This window comes from Galendromus occidentalis, unplaced genomic scaffold, assembly GCF_000255335.2.
Source record: "Galendromus occidentalis unplaced genomic scaffold, Mocc_1.1 scf7180000077192, whole genome shotgun sequence".
NCBI classification, from domain to species: domain Eukaryota; kingdom Metazoa; phylum Arthropoda; class Arachnida; order Mesostigmata; family Phytoseiidae; genus Galendromus; species Galendromus occidentalis.
In genome coordinates this window covers 129,665-150,270 of record NW_003805180.1, presented here as the reverse complement: position 1 = coordinate 150,270, position 20,606 = coordinate 129,665, and the positions used below count along the sequence as shown (strand labels likewise).

General features: G+C 51.6%; 3 protein-coding genes across 3 annotated transcripts; 2 read left to right on the top strand and 1 right to left on the bottom strand.

Annotated features, from left to right (window-relative positions):
* Positions 1–1,056: 1,056 nt before the first annotated feature.
* LOC100897150 (atlastin-1) lies at positions 1,057–2,446 on the top strand. Its single transcript, XM_003741740.2, has 4 exons — positions 1,057–1,223; positions 1,715–1,835; positions 1,968–2,280; positions 2,397–2,446. Exons 1-4 carry the CDS (start codon positions 1,057–1,059, stop codon positions 2,402–2,404), a joined length of 609 nt encoding a protein of 202 aa, XP_003741788.2. The 3' UTR covers positions 2,405–2,446.
* On the top strand, positions 2,419–3,211 carry LOC114828131 (atlastin-2). Its single transcript, XM_029111015.1, has 2 exons — positions 2,419–2,554; positions 2,718–3,211. The coding sequence occupies exons 1-2, from the start codon at positions 2,419–2,421 to the stop codon at positions 3,209–3,211; spliced, it is 630 nt and encodes a 209-aa protein (XP_028966848.1).
* A 15,043-nt stretch (positions 3,212–18,254) lies between these two features.
* LOC100899602 (sphingomyelin phosphodiesterase D) lies at positions 18,255–19,813 on the bottom strand. The gene is made up of 3 exons (XM_003741756.2): positions 18,972–19,813; positions 18,724–18,802; positions 18,255–18,603 (listed from the first exon to the last, which is right to left on the bottom strand). The coding sequence occupies exons 1-3, from the start codon at positions 19,595–19,597 to the stop codon at positions 18,433–18,435; spliced, it is 876 nt and encodes a 291-aa protein (XP_003741804.2). The 5' UTR covers positions 19,598–19,813; the 3' UTR covers positions 18,255–18,432.
* Between the last annotated feature and the right edge of the window lie 793 nt (positions 19,814–20,606).

Genomic DNA, 20,606 nt, shown 5'->3' with positions numbered 1-20,606 from the left:
TCTTCTTCTCGAAAGCGCCGGGAATCGCTTCAAGCCTCTTCCGTCCTTGCCGTCTCCGTCAGTCTTCGGAGGCTTAGAATGCAAATTCGGAAACGGCATTTTTCGACAACGATGTCGTTCCCTCCGCCGTTCTTGCCATCGCGGCCTCGTCCAAAACGTCATTTACGAGGACAGATGGGCGAAACTTGCTGTATGTCACCGAGCGAGCGCATTTTGATACGGCCCGTCTTCACTTGCTTGATCTCTTGGTCGGAGCCTCAACAGCTGAGGCTTCACGCGTTCGGCCTCTTGTCCGGATGAATTTTGATGAACTACGCGCTCTCTCGCATGCATTCCCGTCTGCCAGCGTGCTTGCATATATGAATACGTACACGGTCGACAACACAGAACTTTGTCACCATCACGAGAATCGAACGTGTTGATCCCTAACCCGATAGCGGCATCTCTCGCCGTCGAGCGCGGATCGAGCCTGACCGGTGACGCCATCGGCGTCAGAGAATATATTGTGAGCTCTCTCGGATCCACTCCGGTGGTACCAGACCTTGTGAACCGGATTCGAGTCGCGAGATGTCCACTTAAGATCGCCGGGGGTCGCAAGCGGACCTCAGCTGCTGGTCGAGACCCCCTCTGCCGCGAATAGAGACCCCGTTGACTCTACATACTGAAAACCAGGAGTCCGACCGCGATGTAATTTCTGATGAGCCGGAAGTTCCAAGGGGTTATGAGGAGCGGGATCCCCTCCGGTCGTTTCGGAGCTCATCCCCTGATATCTAGGAAGGGCTGCTCTCAATCACTGATATGCCTCCAAATTCTACCTAAACGAATGTGCTATCTCGATTGCATGATTCCATCGAGAGTCCTTATAGATCGGAGTTATATTCGTGGAACTGCCTTTTGGACTATATCGTGATCCCCCCATTCAAGCCGGCTAATAGCGGTCTCATCGGGCTAAGTCGGGCCGATTTCCGCGGATAGGTAGTTAAGCCAAGTCAAAAACTTTCATAGAAAAATATCACTCCTCCTAGCATCGCTCCCCAGCCGGTGGTGTGCTCCAAAATGCCAGCTCTAGAAATTCTCTCTTCAGAGAATGGGAGCCTCGTCTTCCATGAGGAAAGCTTCCGGTTCCTGAGTGAATTGAGAGTGAGATCCTCGAAAGTAATCGTGATTAACATAGCAGGGCGCTCCAGACAGGGTCGCAGCTTCATGCTGAATCTTATAGTAAGGTGAGCTGGACCGATTAAAGTTATTTCGAATTGGGAACCTACGACAGACAATCCTAATCCTCGAGGGAGAACCGCGAAGCCCAGCGGGGAGCCTTCCGTCCTATTCTGGGACGTCCTTCCTGATTCCCAAAACGGACCTGATTTCCAATACTAATAGTTAGAGCCTGTGGTTTCAGGCATTCATGATTTCTTCGCTGAATATTAATCATGGATCAATATGCTTTTTCCATTACTTTTCTCCATATCTCCTGCTCCGTTGGAAAAGAACAAGAAGAATTGAAGAGAAAGATTTTCATCAATTCTCAATAAATAATGAAAAAACAGATTAATGCTTAAAACCACGGGCTCTACTGATAATACTGTCAAAATGGTCGACAGAAGTTCGAGTCAGATGAGCATCGTGTCGGAAGCCGATCTGAAGGAACCGAAAGTCGACTCGTCAACCTCGAGAAAATGAGTTGCTCCTGATTTGTCGAATGAATTCTCGACAGATACCTGAAGAACAGAGACAAAGATTCGCCCACCGCAAACGAGGAGCTGGTTGGTTTCGCCTGGGGGCTATCGACCGAGGACTCGACGGCGGGAATCCACATCTGGGACGAGATATTTGAGGTATCTGCTTCGAGTGTCCGCACGTTCAATTTGAACGAGGCAACGAGAGAATGTCTCCGAAAAGTCTTCGGTTGGATTTTTCGAGCGATCGCTCCTTTGTTTCTGTCGCCCTGAAAGCGGAGACCCTTCCAGGTTGAGAGTGCTTCGGGCGAACGTGTTGCAGTCGTCGTCATGGACAGCCAGGGAGTTTTCGATCCGAGGAGCGAGTTGAAGAATTCAATTGAAATCTTGCTCTTCACCTTGCTCACGTCGTCGATACAGATCTTCAACGTGTCGCAGGATCTGAGCAGTCAGGACTTTTGCAACATTCAGCTGGCCGTGCAGTACGCGAGACACGTTTCCGAGGGAACGGCGACGTTGCAGAACCTTGTCTTCCTGGTGCGCGATTGGCAGGATTTGCATCAGGCGCCGTACGGTTGGGGGGTGGTCGTCGTTTACTTGAACGGTACGGGATGATCGATCCGTCATACCCGGTCTTTGTTGAAATACGATCCGATAATTTCCGAGACCGGATAATGGAATCGCTTCTTAAATTTTTTTTCGCCCCACAACTCAACTCAGACGCCTGACGAACGTTGGGCGGATGCTGGTTTTCGGTGAGGATCCTGAGAGAGCCTCAGAGGATCTGAGAGAATTTTTCAGAACTCTGGAATGCTTCCTGATGCCCCACCCCGGCTTGCTGCCAGCCACTTCAACAAAGTTCCGTGGAGAAGAATCAGGTGATTTGATCTATGGGACAGATGAGATATCCTCCATAGGTTCTAGTGATGCACTAGTCCGCATGACTTTGTTGTTGACGAGATGGAATCCACTCAGTCCGAAAGAAACAGGAGAAGTTGCTAAATTCGATTTTTCTTCTCTCCACCGAATCTCCTCGCACAGAGTTCGAGCCGATATTCGTGAGGCAGCTCAAGGATTTCATTTCGAAAATGTTCTCCGAAAACACACTGCAAGAATTGTTTCCCGCAAGCCATCGAGAATGCTACACCTTCGGTAGCTTCCTCGACAACGTGGAGCGATATGGGAGAATGTTCGCAGCTGGCAACATTCATGATCTCGGCACGTCCCTTGACTTGAACGTGCGCGAGAAGAATGCGGCGATCTGCGCAAAAACCGTTGAGTTATACGTGCTGGCTATGGAAGGATTCCTGAGCTCGAAGCAAGCATTCGTTCCTTGGGAAGAGCACGCAAGGCTGCACCATAACGCGATGCAGAACGCTTTGATCCAGTTCGATAAACGCTTGAGGGAAGGGGACGGTACCTCGGCTGCAGACATGAGCCTCTTCGTAAGGGACCAGATAAGGAGGCGATACAGCGAGTTCATCAAACGGAACAGAGACGCGAGTCAGCGAGTGGACAACTCGGCTCCGAACTGATGAGAGGAGGGTGAGCTCGCCCAGCTTGCTTTAACGGAGGCGTGTCGTCCTCTTGGAGGAAATTAGGAGGCGGCCTAAGGAGGATAATGGAATAAAGGTCCGGAGCAAAGCGCCTTGCATCGGCTGATTCGTGACTTTATTTCTTCAAGTAGGGATCTCGATAGCAATTGTTGATTCACGGCTGAGGATTCTCAGACCGGTGGTCGATTCAGCCTTCGAGGAAGGAGCCGATGTCATTTGCTATTCTGTCGGCATGAGTCGGACTATGAAAAGACTCATATCGGTAATTTCTCCGAAAAAGGCTATGGCTGAATTCTCAACGTTTTCCTCCAGACTGATGCAGAAGTCTCTGAGGGTGAAAAGAGCAACGATAATCGCCGAGCGGGTTGACTGGGCCGTCTGATTGAGCCGCCGCGAGTCGCGATATTCGAGAATTCGAGAAGCTCCACGCTTGAGACATCACTCCTGCCGAATTTCGATGTACGCACCCACCGCAGACGGTCAGGAAATTCAGCGAGCCGTCATTTTCTGTGAGAAGTTTCACGATTTCAGAGCAGACTCCGGGGGCTGTCGCCGCACGACATCTCTCCACGGATCGTTCCAGCTCGCGAACCGGAGGAGAGGCGCCGCCGAAGTCCAGACATTTCCGCCTCACAAGCTTCTTGTTCGAACATCCCGCTGAGACTGGACTTATGGGAAAAATATTCGGTCGACATCCCCGACATGTAGAAAATAGCCCGAGCGGATAAGTATCCACGAGTCTCCGGATTGACTTCTATGAGATTAGGAAAGAAGTAGCGGGAAAGATACAAGAAAAGGGAACTCACGCTACGGTTCCTGAGATCCATGAGCCCCTGAGGATGGCCATTTGATTCTGTTTGTGACTTGCGAAAACACAGAGATCGCTTGGCGCAACACTTCTACAGTAGAAATTTCCATATGCAATCGTCCACGATGAATGTCCCTCGATGCTCCTCATGATTTTCGAAATCATCTCACAAAGTTTAGGGGGAGACTTTTTCCACCTGTCAAGGGCTTCGATCACTGACATAAATTCTTCCGAAGAGAGGTAGGAGTTGAGCTGGATCCTGACGTCGAGCTTCATCGCAAACTCGGAGATATTCGAAGATCTGAGTGGACTCTTCAAGACCAGTTGAGTGCGTGGAGTTAAGGCTCTGGGCTCTGCTGCGTACAGTGCGATTTCTCGCGGTGTTTGCGCTATACCCCGCTCTCGGTCCTGGAATTGGAAAATCATCATCATCATCCCGGAACCTCTTCCCGAGAACTTCGAAAAGCTCAGACTTCGATCGAATTGTTCCGCTTTGTTTCGCGAAACACTCGCCATCAAGTCGTCGATCGGCCCACAATACATCTCGCCCCCGCCTGGAATTCGTTCCGTGCGCGCGGATGCGCAGGTAGTCTCGAAGAACGTTGCAGCCCGGTGTTTTAAGGATTTTTCGTGGCCCTCTTCAAGGCTGCCGCTCCTGCAGGAGCACGATCGAAAAATTATGAGGTTCATCGTGTCAGAGTCGAAGAGTATAATTCAGAGAAGCTCACCGACCATTCTACCGGGAGAAACGAGATAGACACCCCTACTTTCAGTCGGTTTCCCGCCGGGAATAACTTCGTTTTCCTCGAGCGAGCATCCCTGGAAAAATTCCAGTTCCCGTCCCCCTCTCGAGTCTTCAAAACGGGCTCCACGATTATGGGGAAGCCTTAGTTATGATTCTTTGAATTCATTTCAAATTCTCCTTGGCTGAACCCTGGTTCCACGATTATTACCTCTGAGTCAGCTCAGTACTTTAGTACGCAGGAGAAGGAACCAGTAGGTCGAGCATCTGCGAGGAAAAGTTCTCCCTCGGATCCAGCTCATTGAACAACAGGCTCTGGTACCTTTTCCGAGCGCTCCGAGCACCCTGAGCTGGCTATCAGGTCGACCATTGAATGAGTCGGTTTTCTCCGCATTACGGCTTCTCTCTCCGGAGCAATACGTCGTTAATAGGTCGAAGGAGTCGGAGCAGCTCGATTCGAGGGGCGCGGGCGTCACGATAGTTCCGTGCCGGCCAGAACGGGTCTTCTCGGGCGAGAAGAATTTCGACCTCTGGTCTGCCAACTGAACATTCCTCCTCAGGGACAGCTCCGAAGTCCCCACGACCAACCTACATCCCTACCGCGAAAAAATCAGTCATGAAATCCAATGCCCGGAAATCCAGTGCCGATCCCCCGATGCATCGGAGCCACCGATAAACCGCGCCCATTGCCCGCCGTCCATCATACACAGATGTTTCAGATTATCGAACTTCTAGGCTAGGGTTATTCGGAGATGTATAGATTGTATGTAGATGCCGCGCGGCGGAGCAGCCACATCATCAATTCTGGCCTTGAGGAACAAAAGACAACGTTGTGAAGTTTGCTCATGAGCGGTGGACCTCGCCGGCGGATTTTCGCCAAGCTAACCCACGAGACGAGCCTGTCCGTACGATAAGCCGACGCCGCGCCGTTTTGAGCTGAACGCATCGCTGAACTCGGCCGCCGCAACTCCGGTATCTCCTGCGGGTGACTCCATGGAATCACTTTATTTCCGACGAGATCACTGCCCGATGCGGGGCGGCCTCCGGAGCATGCGCGAGTTCGGACCCGCGATTGATACGGGCGGCATTCCGTCCTATCGCCGGCCTTCGATGATGATACTATTAACATCGGCGTCATCTACATCGGCGCATTGTTTGGAGCGGACGTGATTTTTCCTCGAGGAAACGCTCGCGTTTCGGCACGCTGTTATGAGCCAACACTGATAACACGCCCAACCGAGCACTGTTCATGGAACAAAAGGTCTGGAAATAAATCTACTTTCCGAACAACATAACTTGTCAACTTCCAAGGGAGGGTGTAGCGAGATGGGTTGAGGCGATAAGAGCGACCAGGCAAGGGAGGAGGAGGAGTACGTGCGGGCGGGCGGACGCCCAGCATGCAGGACGATGGAGACCGACAAAAAGACGCGCTGGAACGGCTCCCAAATTAGCGTGGACTCTCGGACGGAGAGCCGCAGAATTAGCGACGCACACGAAGCTACGCACCGGAAACCGAGTGCGATAAATTCGATGGATCTCCAAATCATTCCAAGCCCGGAGCATGAAAATCATGGGAAAATGAGGCAATCAATGCGCATGCATGGGAGAGGGAGACTATTCGGACGGATTCCCGCGCGAAGGATACGACGGGATTCGTTTCTTCGTCGCGGCTATCTAGGATCTTGAGGTGTCAGAACAGTCGTGGTATGACCTAAGCCTGAGGCCGTACCGAGGCGGTAATCTCATTTCGGTTCTTTCATGGGCTCGGACTCTGACCCGTCGGTCGTAATCGGATGACATCGGATCTCAAACTTAAACTCGGAAGACACACTCGAGTATGGAGTCGGACAATGGGAGAGCGGCCGAGAGATGAGGAGCAGATTTACAAAAGCATGACTGGATACGGAGATTAAGAGCAAAGCTAACCAGCAAATGACTTTTCGACCCAGCGGCTGCCGCGAGTCAGGATCAATCGATTTATTCAACTCATCATCTATTCTGGCCATTCCAGCTGCAATGATTGTTCCCGACAATCAGCTTCGATCAGGATTCAGGGCCGATTCGCTGTCGGACAGGTTTGAGGAGCTCCGTTTTTCATAAACCCCACATTGTCTATGGCTCTCTCGAGCGGTCAGTATCTCGTCCGTTCGCTCGGATCGTCGTCCGGGGCGAGTCGGCGCGTCGTGGCTGCGTGCAGGATATTAAAATTTTATTCCCACATTTCGCCTCCGGCGAGTAAGTGTAAGGGCGGAGCAGGAAAATATCGGTCGCTCCTTCTCCCCGTTACGACCTCGGCCCCGAGATACGAGTCGAATCCCTTCTAGAGGGGAGAGATCTGATGTCTTAACGAAAAGCTACATCTGAATGAGGTTTTCAGACCGGTGTACCAGCTGTATCTGACTGTGATCATGCCCTCGGAAGGTTTATTCATTCTGTTCTCAAAGGCTCCGCGGACGAGCGTTGTAGGTACGATTCCGGGAAAGAGGCGAGTGCGGCTACAAACGAAAACACGGGGGAACCGCCAGGGGAGAACAATCTCCGTGAGCGCCCCTCTTGCGCTTCGATCTCTTCCGAACGTTTGCGTCCGGGATCGGTGTCCCCGCTGTTGGATCCTTCGCAAATGAAGCTCACGAGGAAGATACAATCTTCACGCGAAATTTACCACTGATTTGACTGCAACGTTCCCACCGAATGGTGGTGACACCATCGATATATGACGTTGATCCTAAATGGAGCGAATCTGCGCGACTGATTGTCTCCGGAACCACCGCATGCAGTGTGGGATCGACGTGGTCGAGGAGAGAAGCGACGTACGTCGACGAACTCACGCTGGACGGGATCTACAAAGAAAAAAGTCATCCGGGAATACAAAATTCAGACCTGCTTCCAGAATGGAGATGAGCTCGCGAGGTCGGAGGATCTCTGGAAATCGGAACTTGGCTGGAAGCGAAAGGGAGGAATAATTTAGAAGGAGAAAAAGAAGAAGAGAGGATCGAGCCGGGCGATCCCCCGAAACAACTCTAGCTCGAGAGCTTGGGAAGAAGTGAAGCCTGGAGACAATTAAAATCCTTATCAACGCGGCATCGGGATTGCCAATTTAAAACGCCGATCGAGTCCGCTCTATCGAACTCGCGCATCGAGCCGGCTCATCGACGTTCCTGTCGCGATTGCCCATCAATGCTGTCGGATGCGTTATCGAAATCGCAGAAATGAACGAGATTACGCGGGATCCACGCTCACGTTCAGCTCCGCCTCTCACGGCCAAATTGTGTCCGCAGTGTACGGTAAATGGGTGAGATCAAAATCGGAAACAACCTCTCGCGCCTAATAGACGTTTGCGAAACGCGACATCTCGTCTGAAAGCCGTCGTGCCGAACGAAACGGTACAACAACGAGAATTTCTGGTGCCAAGCTGGAAAGCTGGCCGAGAGATGATCGTGCGAGCAGCTCGGAGGAAGGGGAACGTCAAGAAGGGATCGTTTGCTTCCTTCCTCGAGAACGCGCGATCTTCCCCTCGGGAAGCTCTTCTGCGCCTCATGAGCGACTCCTTGGCTTGAATGTTCACTCACTCATGTCCTGGTGGTTTCGGAATGTCAAGGTGAGGATTAAAACTTCGAGTTCATCCTGGCGCTCGGAGCATTGCGCTACGGATCTGAGCGTGACTTTAAGCGTCCAAGACCATGGATTACTCTGCGACCCGTGTTCCCGATTCTCGCTCTGAAAACCGCTTCGGAACGATCGCCGTCCCAACCTGCGGAGCCTCGACGATACAATACTCCAATTATTCTCCCGGATCGATCAACATCTGGGAGGACGCGATCGGCTCTTATTCGTTCGGGCAAGCCCTCGGCTTCTGTTCATTACTCAGAGAGGATGTTTCGTTGAGACCTTTTTTATTCTCTCGGTCGCTCACAATGGAGGAGATTCCGAAAACACGCAGCCCTGATTGTGACAGGGTCGGATTTCTCTCGAGGATGTCTCGAAATATATATCTGCTGTGATCACGGGGAACGATCCAAAAAAATGTCCTGTCGGGCTCCAGAGAGCTGGAGACCGCGAATCCACTTGTGGAAGCAAACCTCCTGATGCTAATTATATCGAGTGGATTCGTGTCTGAGGGACTTGGTCAACCGGACTCAAACGAGTTGTTCAATTCATAAGTAGCTGCGCATACGCTGCCCGCTCTTCCCAATTAGCTGGGTGGGGGAGGTCGAGTAGTGTCTGAGGATACGTATTCTCCCGGCTCGCACCCCGAACTCCATCCCTCGCAAGCTCGTGCTCTCGATCGGTCGTCTCTGTGATCCTCGAAGTCCACATGATATCCTCTATGATGATTCGAGTGTTTGCTCCTCGTCGACGACTCTGGGAAAATGAGGAGTCCTCGGAAAGATCCTGCTGCCGTTTCAGAAGCGACCTCAATCAAAATTCCAGTCGCCGGTGGCGGCAGAGCCGAGAGCTCATCCGAGCGCATTATTTTTTCCTCCTCGAGCGCAATCTGCCTTAATCTCGACGGACGGCGATTCCGCAGCTCGTGAATTGAATGTTAGCGAGGAATCGCGAGCGACAGAGTTGGTGAGCTTCGTGAGGTTCGACAGAGGGCTCCGAAACCGAGTTTAACGAAGGAGAAACTTTAGTCCCGTCAATGTTGACTCCTTCTTGCTATCCCGCTTGTCTGCTTGCAAGCCTGCTCGTTTTATCTGCGTGCTCAGCATCTCCTGAGGACGTGCGCCCTTTTCTGAAGAGATACTCGTTCGCAAATCACGGTCGTCCCGGACGACGCAAAATACACACACTGAGCGAGCCGCCACAGCGGCAGGCCGATGGGAACGAGTAGAAAAAGAAGGAGAACGGGTAACGAGACTTCGTCTGATGAGAAGAGACGGGGCAAGAGAGAGGGAGCGGCGTGCGCGAGTCGAAGGGTCGCTATCCCTCCGGCGACGTCGCGTTTCCAGAGATACCGCATGCACACATATGGATGGGTCATGGAAGACTTTTTTTTAATCATTCCAGCATCAATCCGGGGGTCGTACCCTCACGGATGACTGCTAAGTGAGTTCATTCAAGGAAGCTGTCCTCCGCGTAAGCATCTTCCTCATTCCTCTGGATTTTTCAACGATATTTCTCCGCGAGAGGATTCCGAGAATCACTGAAGTCCCCCCCTATCCGTCGCATTGACGCAAACCGTACATCCGGGAATTTCGGCATTTCCCCGTGGATCCTAGGAGCAGGCCTCTGAGTGTTTTTGCGATGAATATTCCCCCCACAGATGAATAAACTAAACTTAAATAAATAATAAAAATAAAAAGTAAAATAAATAAAGCACCTCAGGATGCTCCTTGTCGATCTACGCGAAACTCCGAACGAAATTCCCCCACGCTCCGAGAAGATGGCGCTGATCCAATTATTTTAACATTATTATTCCAGCGTCATCTGAGTTTGAAGACATTCAAGTCGTCCGGCCTAACGTGCCAGCGCTGTTCCACGCGGAGACCCGGAAAAACAAACGAGCTGTTGAGGACGATGGAAACACGCAACTTAAAAATGTTTCCGTTTTTATGTTTGCTCCGGTTGTCGCCATTCCTAAATCTAGACATGATGTCCTCATCAAGAGGCCTTCAGAGCTGAAAGATCAAATTGTTTCAACAATAGGGACCCGGGAAGACCTACGAATCACGGATCATTTGCTAAAGTTCTCCCTTATAGCACTTTGCAGACCGACGAGTCGGCAGACATAAGCGACAATGGTGACTGTTCCCCCCGACACCATTTCTGTTGGAAACGGAGGAGGATGGCCCGGGTGCGCCCTGGGCCAACTTGCCCGCCGAGTTAGTCTCTATGTTGATTTCCTCGCCGCCGAGTTGTCCCCGCGCCCGCACCGATGGCGGTGCGGTGGTGGCAGAGAGCGCTTGAGGAGGAGCCTGTTGCAATTTGGCCCGATTGCAGCAGCAGATCTGGACTAAAATTGCTCACAGATCCGGACCGAAATTGCTCACTTGACCCATTGCCCTAATGATAACGAGTTATCCCCCGTTCTCATCGTCGTCCTCTTCTGCAAAATGTCCCGCCCATTGGCTTGATGCATGCGTCCTGAAATTCAGGTCCTGACTCTGATGTTTTGCTCGTGCATCAAACCGGGCTGGGGGAGAGGGAAACAATCGAGTTCTGCGACTGTGAAATTCTGAGAACGCGTCCCGAGCCAGCGAGCCGAAACTCCCGGTGCTTGGATGTGGCATCAGAACCTTTCCTGCGGGTTGAGTTTCCCGCGAACGAATCCACCGGTCGGGCTGTATCTCAGAAATGAATGAAGAGCTCGCAATTAAATTGTTCCCGAGCCACTTGCGGCCATTCGATTTGATAAGGCTTTGGGGGAATGTTTAGACGGAAATCGCACGAGCGGCTCAATCCGAGAGGATTTGTCAGGGGAACCGGTTGCCTGGCGAGACGAAACCTCGCATGCGATTTAATCGCCTCTCCAGAAAGTCGGCCAATCGTTCATATGCACGAGTGTCGGACGTCGGACTCGTTCGTCTGGAGGATCGTCACTCCGGTGGATCTCGCTTGCGCTCACTAGTCAGCGAGATTAGCTCGAGCGTGTTATGTCACAGGAATTGTTGTTCTCCGCTATCGTCGCAGTTGTTACACAATCGCTGAAGCATTCCCCAATTAGAGCCTGCTGCGCTGTGAGCCGGCCGACGCCGCGTTCGCCGGGCACACACGGGGGACTCCCAGAGACGTACACAGCTGAAGAGGGAAAAGAAGGCGGCGAGGCAATGAGAAGAGGGAAGACATCCAACGACTTACGAAACCGTGCTTTTTGGGTTTTTCAGGGGCTGACGACGAACGGGGCCGGGGTTCTCGCTTCCACTGAATGTCGGCCTGGTGGGCTGACCAAGCGGAGCGCTCTTCTCTGATATCGACTCGGAGCTCCTCGGCTAATCAGGAGAAACTGCTCCCAGGAGTCGAATTCCGAAGATTTCCTCCTGAAGACCCCCAGACTCTCGGTCGACTTGGGGATACCGGTACCAAGTTCAGTGAAGTGACTGGCCCCACTCTAGTCTACGACGACTTTCAAAATACGGACAGAGGCTTTCAGCGGTGCGAAGACAAAGGACAAGGAGGAGAGACTCTTGAATAGATCGAATCGGACAAAAAGCATCGCGAACCGACGAAATCCCAAGCGCTTCCCCCCTAAGCGTGATTCTGAGGAATATCCCGAGGATTGGTCATTAAAAAAAAGAAGAATACCGGATCACTCGGATCTCGATTCGAGGTGCAATGAGGACGCATCGCAGCAGATTCTTGTGTTGACCTCACGATGAATCGAGAGTGTCTAGAGAGTTTCCTTGGAGGCACCGTATTTGCTCCACTACACGTTTTTGCTCCGATACAAACGTAGACGGAGTAGAGGTCTCACTCAGGCGCGCCAGACGAGCCGTCCGGGGGACAGAAAGGCCGAAATCAGGGTCAGACCTCGCGTCTCGAGATCTGTACGAGGGGTATAGGCAATTTCCAGGAAAAGACTGACTTGATAGAAGCAGCCGCCACCGACGGCGACTGCCGTAAAGACAAGAGAAAATTGCTGCTCCACATCAGAGCCCGCGAGATTGCCTTCTGCTCCCGAAAGCCTTAAACCGTCTGCGAGGACGGAGTCGTGGATTAACGTCAACTTTTCATTCTCTTTTAGACCGCGACCGGCAACGCTCCAGATACTTCTGAGACCACTGGTAAACGGTCGAGCGCGTCGGACCTTCTCGCACCCCCGCACATCTAGAGGTCAACCGTCCCAAGCTCGGGAGCTCGGGAGCAGCGGTCAAAGCGAAAGACTGAGTGCACTATGGATCTCGAATGAATTTCAGCATTGCGCTCGAGTCAGCCTGCGGTCCTCGATGGGAGGTTCCCGGAGCTGATCCAATTATCCGCCTCGGTCAGGGTTTCTCTTCATGAAATTGATCAGCATCGATATCCGGGAAGTATGCTCGTAATCGCGTGTCGCACAAGGATTGCGTAACCGACCACTTCGTTCGCTAACTTGGGTAATTTCGCTTTGACGGAATGATAATTCTGGAGTTGTCCCAGCTTGCCCTTGATCGGGTCGACCTTGGTGAAACATCGATAGTTCGAGCACAAAGCTGAGCACACGCATGAGCCGCGTTGACGTAATGATTTTCAGAAGTCCGCTGAGTTTCGAGTTCATTCGTCGTCAGCGGAGACTTCGTGGAACTGAATTCCAGAAAAAAATCTGCTCGGGGAGGGAATCGAATTCCAGGAGTCGCTTCCTGCTCCGATTCGGGGAGGACATTCGCATGCATCCTCACGGAGGTTCCCGGCCATAACACGCTCGAACTAGATGCGTCGCGTCGGTCGATTATAGTCATTAATGACTCTCCACACTCAGCGATTATCCCGGAGGATCAATGTTGGCGATTGATCTTTGGCTGAACATTCGAATCCGCGCTAAGCTGTCACAACAGCTCGCGCGTCGCTCCTCGTGAATCCTAATGAGCGAATAATCATGATCCCAACAAGGCGGTGCCATCGTTCTCAATCGCGTATTTAGGCCTAACTGAACAAGGGGCGGCAAAACCTGCTCTGGAAAGTGGGTAAAAGCCTCACGCAAGCCAATCCAGACAGAAAAATCGGCGTGATTCTGGACACCGTGTCATGATTTTTTTTCTCAATCTCACTCTCTTGACGCAAGGATTGCCGTCCAGTTTCTCAGATAATATCGATAAGAACCGAACGCTATCTTGAGCGTAAAAGTCGCAGAAACGGCTTCCTTCCTCATGGGCCCAATGAAGTAATGAGCTTTCACGTCCGCCGTTCCGCGAATATTCCAGGCGAAACTTTCGCTCAGGTCAGCTTGCATCGGGGAGCCACTCGAGTGAACTCAGGCCAAAGAGTTTTTTTCCTTGAAGACAAGCCTTGCACCATACCAAGATCTCGTGTAAGTGAAGCAAAAAGCTGGGGCCGCCGGAATGCAGGTAGCTCCTTCACATCACAACGATAGTCAAAATCGGAGAGAAACACTTTTCTGCTTGTAATATTCCTCCTCGAAATCTTCAGGTGCCTGTTTCGATGAGAAGTCCGCCACAATGGGAAGATGATTTTCTGTAAACGGAATGTATTGTCACATCCAGCCACGTGCGCAGGACATCCCCCAAGGCTGCCGAAAATTCTCCCAAGGAATCTGTCATGTGGTTTCTGTTTTGCCGTACTATCTTATGAGGTCGCTCGAGGAATGATTCCAGATTTGGATCCCAGCGAGACGTTCGAACATGTAAGTCATGGTCTCTCCCCGATGGGGAGAGTAAATTCGACCATCGAAATGACAGACATGGGACTTGAATTCGAGTTTCACCGCGCGGGTCCCTCCCAGAAGGGGTCCGTCTCAAACACCAATCCCCTTTGAGGTTGTATGTAATGGTATGGAAGCGAAAATTTTCGTGGGAACGGGGCCCGCGTCAAGAGGGATAGGCGAGCGCGAAGGCTGCGCGATTCGGGTATACGCAAACGAGTGACTGTTTCTCCGCCGCAGTCTCTCGAATCTCACCTTGGTCATTCTCGATCGAGAGAGTCACGAACGAGTCCTCCACGTCACCTTTGTGTGGGAAGGCGACGACATTTCGATAGGTACCTCCTCCACAATAGTCCTTGATCGAACCAGATATAAATAGATATTTGTTTACGAATACACGAGTAGTGTCGATAGTCAAGTGACTGAATGATTGGATTAATGAATGAGAGCAACCGAAAATTAATCTTAGTGGTCTGAAGCTTTGTGAGAAAACACTATTCATCGAGCTGGCTGATGAGCTCATCGACGCGCCCTCCTCTCGAAATTCGGAGGTCACCTCCTTTGGAGAGTACCATGAACAGTGCAAATCACGAAAATACGTCCGTCCTACAAAATCTCATACAGTCTTTCAACACAAAAGGCTCTTCCAGGGACCCTCGCGCTCATGTCCATGGTCACCGTCGTCGTCACACTGTAAAGTAGGCAGACGTCCGAGGACTTCCATAGACAGAATAAAATTTATTGGTCTCCGTTACCCTGTACACACCCTCCGACAATCGGTTTTGCTTCTCTTGTTTCTATCGCGCTCTATATTCTCTTTGCCCTTCATTCCGTCCTATACCATCCAACCCTCTAGCTTCCTCGCTGCGCTCATCCGCCGTTCTCCCGTGGTTCCTCCCTGGGATCCTCAATCGGTCATGGGCTGACTATGGATAAAGTTTCAAGCCCTCTTGATGGACGAGGCGACAGAATAGAGGATTCCACATCGGGTCGGCGCCGCCGCCGCTACCATCCGGGACAAGAGCACGTAACAGGCTGGTACGGGGACCTCGGCTCCGACGGAGAGGTAGCGGTCGATGGGGACATTTGGGGGAGAATCGCAGGGACACCTCGATAGTCGACTTCTCAGCCTTTCTTTGACTTTGTCGATGGTGAACGATCACGCTATCGAGGAAGTCCAGACAAGTGAATACTGATCAATGTTGCGAGGTGTTCCGAGAACCGGATCGCGCTGGAAAAATGGAAAGAGAACGCCCGGCCGTGAGGCTCCGTCGAGTTCGTAGGTGCCGAGGGTTCATGTTCTCGATCAGGCAACTTGGATGTCGAATGAGAAATAACTCCTTTCTCGCAAAACGTGAGTCGGGAGGATGATCTAAGAAGAATATCTCGGTCCACCTTATAGGATCTTCATTGATCTTTTAAGATTCCTGCTGTTCTAGGCTTCCACAGCTGATTCCCTCCTCCGAAATACCATAGGCTCAATGAATATTCGGGAATTTAATTCCCTCTGCGGAAAAATTATTCCACGAAAGGGCGCTGTCGCTCCCTCGATGTTTCTCGGGAAATATCGCAACTTTCGATTCGAGTCACGCTAGGAAAATGACACACATCGGCGAGATTGACAAAGCTTCGAACTTCCGGTGGACGACTGGCACCAGAGCTCGTTTTTGCCGTGCGTCGAGTCGTCAGCTTCTGAAAGGGTCGATTGCTTTCGATTATGCGCGTCCTGCGGATTATCGCGCCTAGCAAGAATGGTGTCAAGCATCCTCGATCTCATTGATTGTCAGAAGCGGCAGTTGCTGGGAGCAGGGCGCGCGGCCTCAGGAAGCCTGTGAGGTGGATTCTGGTTACGTCACCAATGCATAGCAATTGAGTTGTTCTGAAAAAACATTCTTGCACTAGACGTCGTGTTGCGGCCGAGCATCCGTGGAGCAGAGTATTGGGGTTGCGGAGCACCGATAGTGGCCGCGGCCTGGTTCGTTGTATCGTTTGTTGGGGAATACGGTAGTGTCCGAAAAAGGAACTGAGCGACCAATCGTTGGGGCTTTTCCAAGGAACAGGACTCTATATGGTGCCCGACGTGGGCCTCGTGAGCGCACATGCCAGTTTATCATGTGAAAGAAGCAATCGTACATTGACAGAAATGTGTGGCGAGATGGACTGTTTTCTAATCGCGGAAGGGGAGCTAATGGAAAGCACACGTACGGAAGCCATATACTGTAGGATGGGTATTAGAGGAACCGGACGCCATCGGGTAGACTGTAGACTCGTGGACTACGGATTTCATTCTGTTCCAATTATTCTATGCCTGACGCTGGGGTTGCTAGCATGGTGCTACGAGAAGATCGATGAGTACCTAACCCTATCGTGAGCGTTTCAGTCGGAAGAATCGCAACACATCGGCTAAATGAAGTAATGAGGTTCCACGCCCGCTCCGTGAATATTCAAGGAAAAGTTTCGCTCACTCAGGTCACCCTGCGACTCGGGGGAAGCCACTCGAATGAACTCAGGCAAAGGAGTTTTTCTCCTGCGTACAAACCTCACTCCTTACCATAATCTCCCACAAACGGAGCAAAAAGCTGCAGTCGACGGAAAACAGGTGATTGTCTGTCCCCGATGCCTCCTGTCCGATTTCAGGTGTCGGCCCAGGACAGCAGGTTCCCACGGTGAGAAGATGATTTTCTGATGACGGAATCTCTTGTAACAACTTCGACTATGATTCCATTCTGGATATGACCGTACCCCTCGTGGGAGCACCCGTGCGAGTGTTATTCAGACAAAAAGACTTTCACAGAAGTCGAGGCAGATCTCTCCTCGATCTGACGAAAGTGATGGTTCTTTGTCACAGGACGGAGCCAAGCAAGTCCATTCGGAACAGACATTCGCTACGACACCCGAGACATTTCCACAGATGAATAGTCACTGGAAGGATGAGAAAATTATATCCGTATATTGTTCGAGCCTGAATTACGAATTCATATCGGAGCCCTTCACAATGAGTCAGGCTTATCGAATCTACTCGTTCCCGAAGAATTCTTCTATGCGTATGTCTCGCTGGCGCGAATCACGGGCGGGAGGCCGGTGGAATTCCCCATCCCTTGCTTTTCGGACCGCTTGAGGCATCCAGAGAATCCGGCGTGACCCGCGGTGAAAGAAACAGAAAGAAACGGACCTAGTTCCCGGTCAGTCCTCTAGGTATTGGTCATCGCTTTGACGCCTTCTGATCGTAAGCGGAGACTATTTCGGAACGGGAACAGATTCGATGGATCGGTTGACCCGAAACTCGTCCAGTTCCTGATTCTAGCGGTCGGATCGCGCTGTGGTGATTCACTGCTCTTATCCGGCTGTCCCCGGTTGAACCCTTCCAGAATTTTTCCCTCTCACAAGCCCCGTGGCGACTGAGGTCAGGCAAGCGGAATGAATTTATCGCTTCGTGGACCGTAATTTCGCTTTTATTTCACAGTACATAGTCCTTCTCAGGAGCTGGCATTCTGGTCGGGGGAAAACAATCAATAAATACTAAAACTACTCGTTCGGGAAAGAACTTTCCAATCTGTATCTTCGTTGGGAAGCTATGCCGTGTCAGTGCGATAATCGTGGGAGAGGGGGGGGCGGTGGCTGTGAGAACTCTGTATAAGTGTAATAGATCTCGATAACTGATTTAAAGACCTTCGTTGCTGATTTGTGGTGCTTCGGTGTTGCCACAGATTTGTTAGAGTCATAGATTGTTTTGGTACGTAAGGGCTCGAGCCCGAATCGTCGCTGAGGTTCACCTCGCGATGAGCCGGAAGTCCGACACGGATGAGGCTGCTCGCTCCTTAACGCTCGATTTTAGGGGATGCCCCACATCTTGTAATTGGACAACAGGATTGTGGACGGATTGGTCAGCCACCTGTGACGCCATCGCACAGAATTTGTAGTTTTTCGTTCTAGACAACTTCCGAGCAGCCTTGCTCGCCCCGCTGAACGAGGTTCCGCTTGAGTGCGAAGACAACGGTGGCCATGGAGATGAGCCGGAGGGTCCGTGAGTGAGCATTTTGTCTTAAAACGAAATCTCAGACGATTGGACGATTCGTTTGGAATATCCATGAAACTCTCTGAAGTAGATTACATCTGAATTACGGAGGGAGGGCGCGACGATGAAATCATCGGCGAGCTTGTGAAATCGGGTTTCCTCACAAGTTTTGGGCCTCACAAAGTCTGAGCGAGCGTTGCAGCTCTGGTACAACGCTCAACATGTTTCTCTCATTCAATACGAGAGAAACATGTTCGATGTTGATGAGGTGGAAATGAGCACGTAGAAGACTAGAAAGCTCGGCTGAATTATAGCGAGCACGACGACACCGATCCGTTGACTAGAGTGAGAATATGTCGTTGATATTGTCCTTCTTTCCCGCGAGACGGATCTCCTTGAGGTCTCTGACGACCTGATAAGCTCGCGACGGATTGTTCGTCATCACACCATCGATGCCAAGATCTATGAGCTGTCGGATGTGTCCCTTGTAATCGACAGTCCAACGATACACCTACGATGGAATGAGGACACAATTATTCAGTCTCATCCTGGAGGTCCCATACCGCATGCCCATGACCTCTTGAATCTGTAGTGAATCGCTCATCCACTGCGTCTCCGAAAATCCGCTCACCTTCTTGATGTAAACGTTGCCTTGGTCTCTGAGCTCGACCGCATCACGTACTCTGGAGAAGCCCCGGAAGGGCTCGAACCTTAAAATCGGAGAAGGAAACGTCGCTCAATGTTTGGCCTTCACGAGTAGCGAGCGACAAGTCTTCCTGTTCTCATTCACTCATCCAGTCACTCAACTGATGATCTCGCACATTTGTGTGTACAAATATCACTCTATCTATTCGAGGACTAATATTTGGAAGGAAGTACCAATTGGTCACGCCGTCGCCTTGCCACGCAGAGGTGACGTTGAGATCGCGAAACATCTTCCCCACAACGCTGAAATCTGGGTTTTCCGAGACGTCGTAGGAGATCTTAGATAGCTGCTCGGGTTTCAATGACTTCATCTTCTCGATGAAGGACGCGAGGAGCTGTTTCTCCGTCACATACGGCACCGACAGGACAACATTTGTTTGTTGACCGCCCTTATCGAAGAAGTGCCCTGACAGCTTGAGAGCGAGGTCGACTCCGGCGAATTCTTTCGCTTCTGGACTGAGTTTGTAACTTTTGAGATCGAGGAAGATCAGAGTGATATTTCGAGTAGCTGCGGCTTGGAGATAGTCGACCAATTGGGTAGACTCGTGACAAACTCGAAAGTAGTCGCAGGGAACTCCGTGATGAACCCACCAAGCCGCTCCGTTCGGTTCGAACGTCACATCGAGCTCCACAGCGTTCGCGCCCTCTCTGAGGAACAAATCCATCGTTGGAATGGAGTTCGCCATGTGGGCGATTATATAGAACGGTCTCCGTATATCGCCGGAGCGTTCGTCGGTAATTCTTCCCGAGACGAGTTGCAAGCTCGCGAGGAAAATTGCAGCACCTAATCGAGTCATCATCGCGACACTTGGCTAGAGTTCGATCTCTTCTGAGTTTTCTTTGGTTCTTTAGCGATTTGGTTCTTCGAGTACTTCTGCTGATGAGGCGGTCTCACTGCGGCCACTTTCTTCACACACGGTTAATCCGGGAAGTTCCCCTCGATTCCAGGGCTCGCTCAACTCAGTTCACTCGACTTCACAAAGGGCTGAGCTGCCATATCCCAGGTGATCGAACGAATGAACGACAGCACGCACGCAGCCACCGCGAAGTGAAAAACCTCCTCCATCAACGACGTCGGTCGCTACAGATCCGCGAAAAGGGGAGCCTCCTCTACTGGTCGTCGTCAGCCACGACACCTCTCCCTTCACGGAGAGGCGAGCGCGCGTTTGATCATCGGCATCTATCAAGCCGACCGACCGATGACCGAACAAGCAAGCGAGCGGCGAGCTGCGTGCCAAGCGAGAGGCAGCTTGCCAAGCGATCCACGCCAACGACAACACGGTACCAGGCCAATGCTTCTTTTTCTTCGGTGCAGATTGTCGTCAGCTCCACGGTCACGGCTCGGCCAGAGGAAGCGTTCGGACTGCGGCATTGCGCTATCGATCGCCGACTCGCGACCGGTCTTGCCTTCGATACCTCCGCTCCATTTCATGCTACAGAGCAGGTAGTAGATCGGAGAGAGCTCCTCCACTCAGGTGAAGCCGTTTTCTGAGAGCATTTCGCGAGTATTCTCGGCATATTCGGGGCCGAGGTAAGGTATGCGGATCGAGGTAAGTCTCGACCGAACCCAGCCGAACGTTCTGCGAATTCTGACGCATATCCCACTCGGAGCCAGTTTCTAGTAATGGCAGGAGGATTCTCCACCTTTTCCACCCCCGTGAAGTTGGGAACCCCCGAGAGCATTCCCAGGGGATGAGGGTACGGGCGATGCCTTTGCTCGCGTGAGCCCGGACGATACACGTTGGCTATCCATGGGGACATGATTGCAACCCCACCGCGTCCCGCCTGTCTGTTCCCGCGGCAGCCAAT

Coding starts and splice junctions, on each gene's coding strand:
- LOC114828131 (XM_029111015.1), top strand. CDS start 2,419: ATGCTGGTTTTCGGTGAGGATCCTGAGAGAGCCTCAGAGGATCTGAGA. Junction 2,555..2,717: donor GTTCCGTGGAGAAGAATCAG/GTGATTTGATCT, acceptor CTCCTCGCACAG/AGTTCGAGCCGATATTCGTG.
- LOC100897150 (XM_003741740.2), top strand. CDS start 1,057: ATGCCAGCTCTAGAAATTCTCTCTTCAGAGAATGGGAGCCTCGTCTTC. Junction 1,224..1,714: donor ATGCTGAATCTTATAGTAAG/GTGAGCTGGACC, acceptor AATTCTCGACAG/ATACCTGAAGAACAGAGACA. Junction 1,836..1,967: donor TCTGGGACGAGATATTTGAG/GTATCTGCTTCG, acceptor AGACCCTTCCAG/GTTGAGAGTGCTTCGGGCGA.
- LOC100899602 (XM_003741756.2), bottom strand. CDS start 19,597: ATGATGACTCGATTAGGTGCTGCAATTTTCCTCGCGAGCTTGCAACTC. Junction 18,803..18,971: donor GGCGACGGCGTGACCAATTG/GTACTTCCTTCC, acceptor TCCGATTTTAAG/GTTCGAGCCCTTCCGGGGCT. Junction 18,604..18,723: donor GCAACGTTTACATCAAGAAG/GTGAGCGGATTT, acceptor ATTCCATCGTAG/GTGTATCGTTGGACTGTCGA.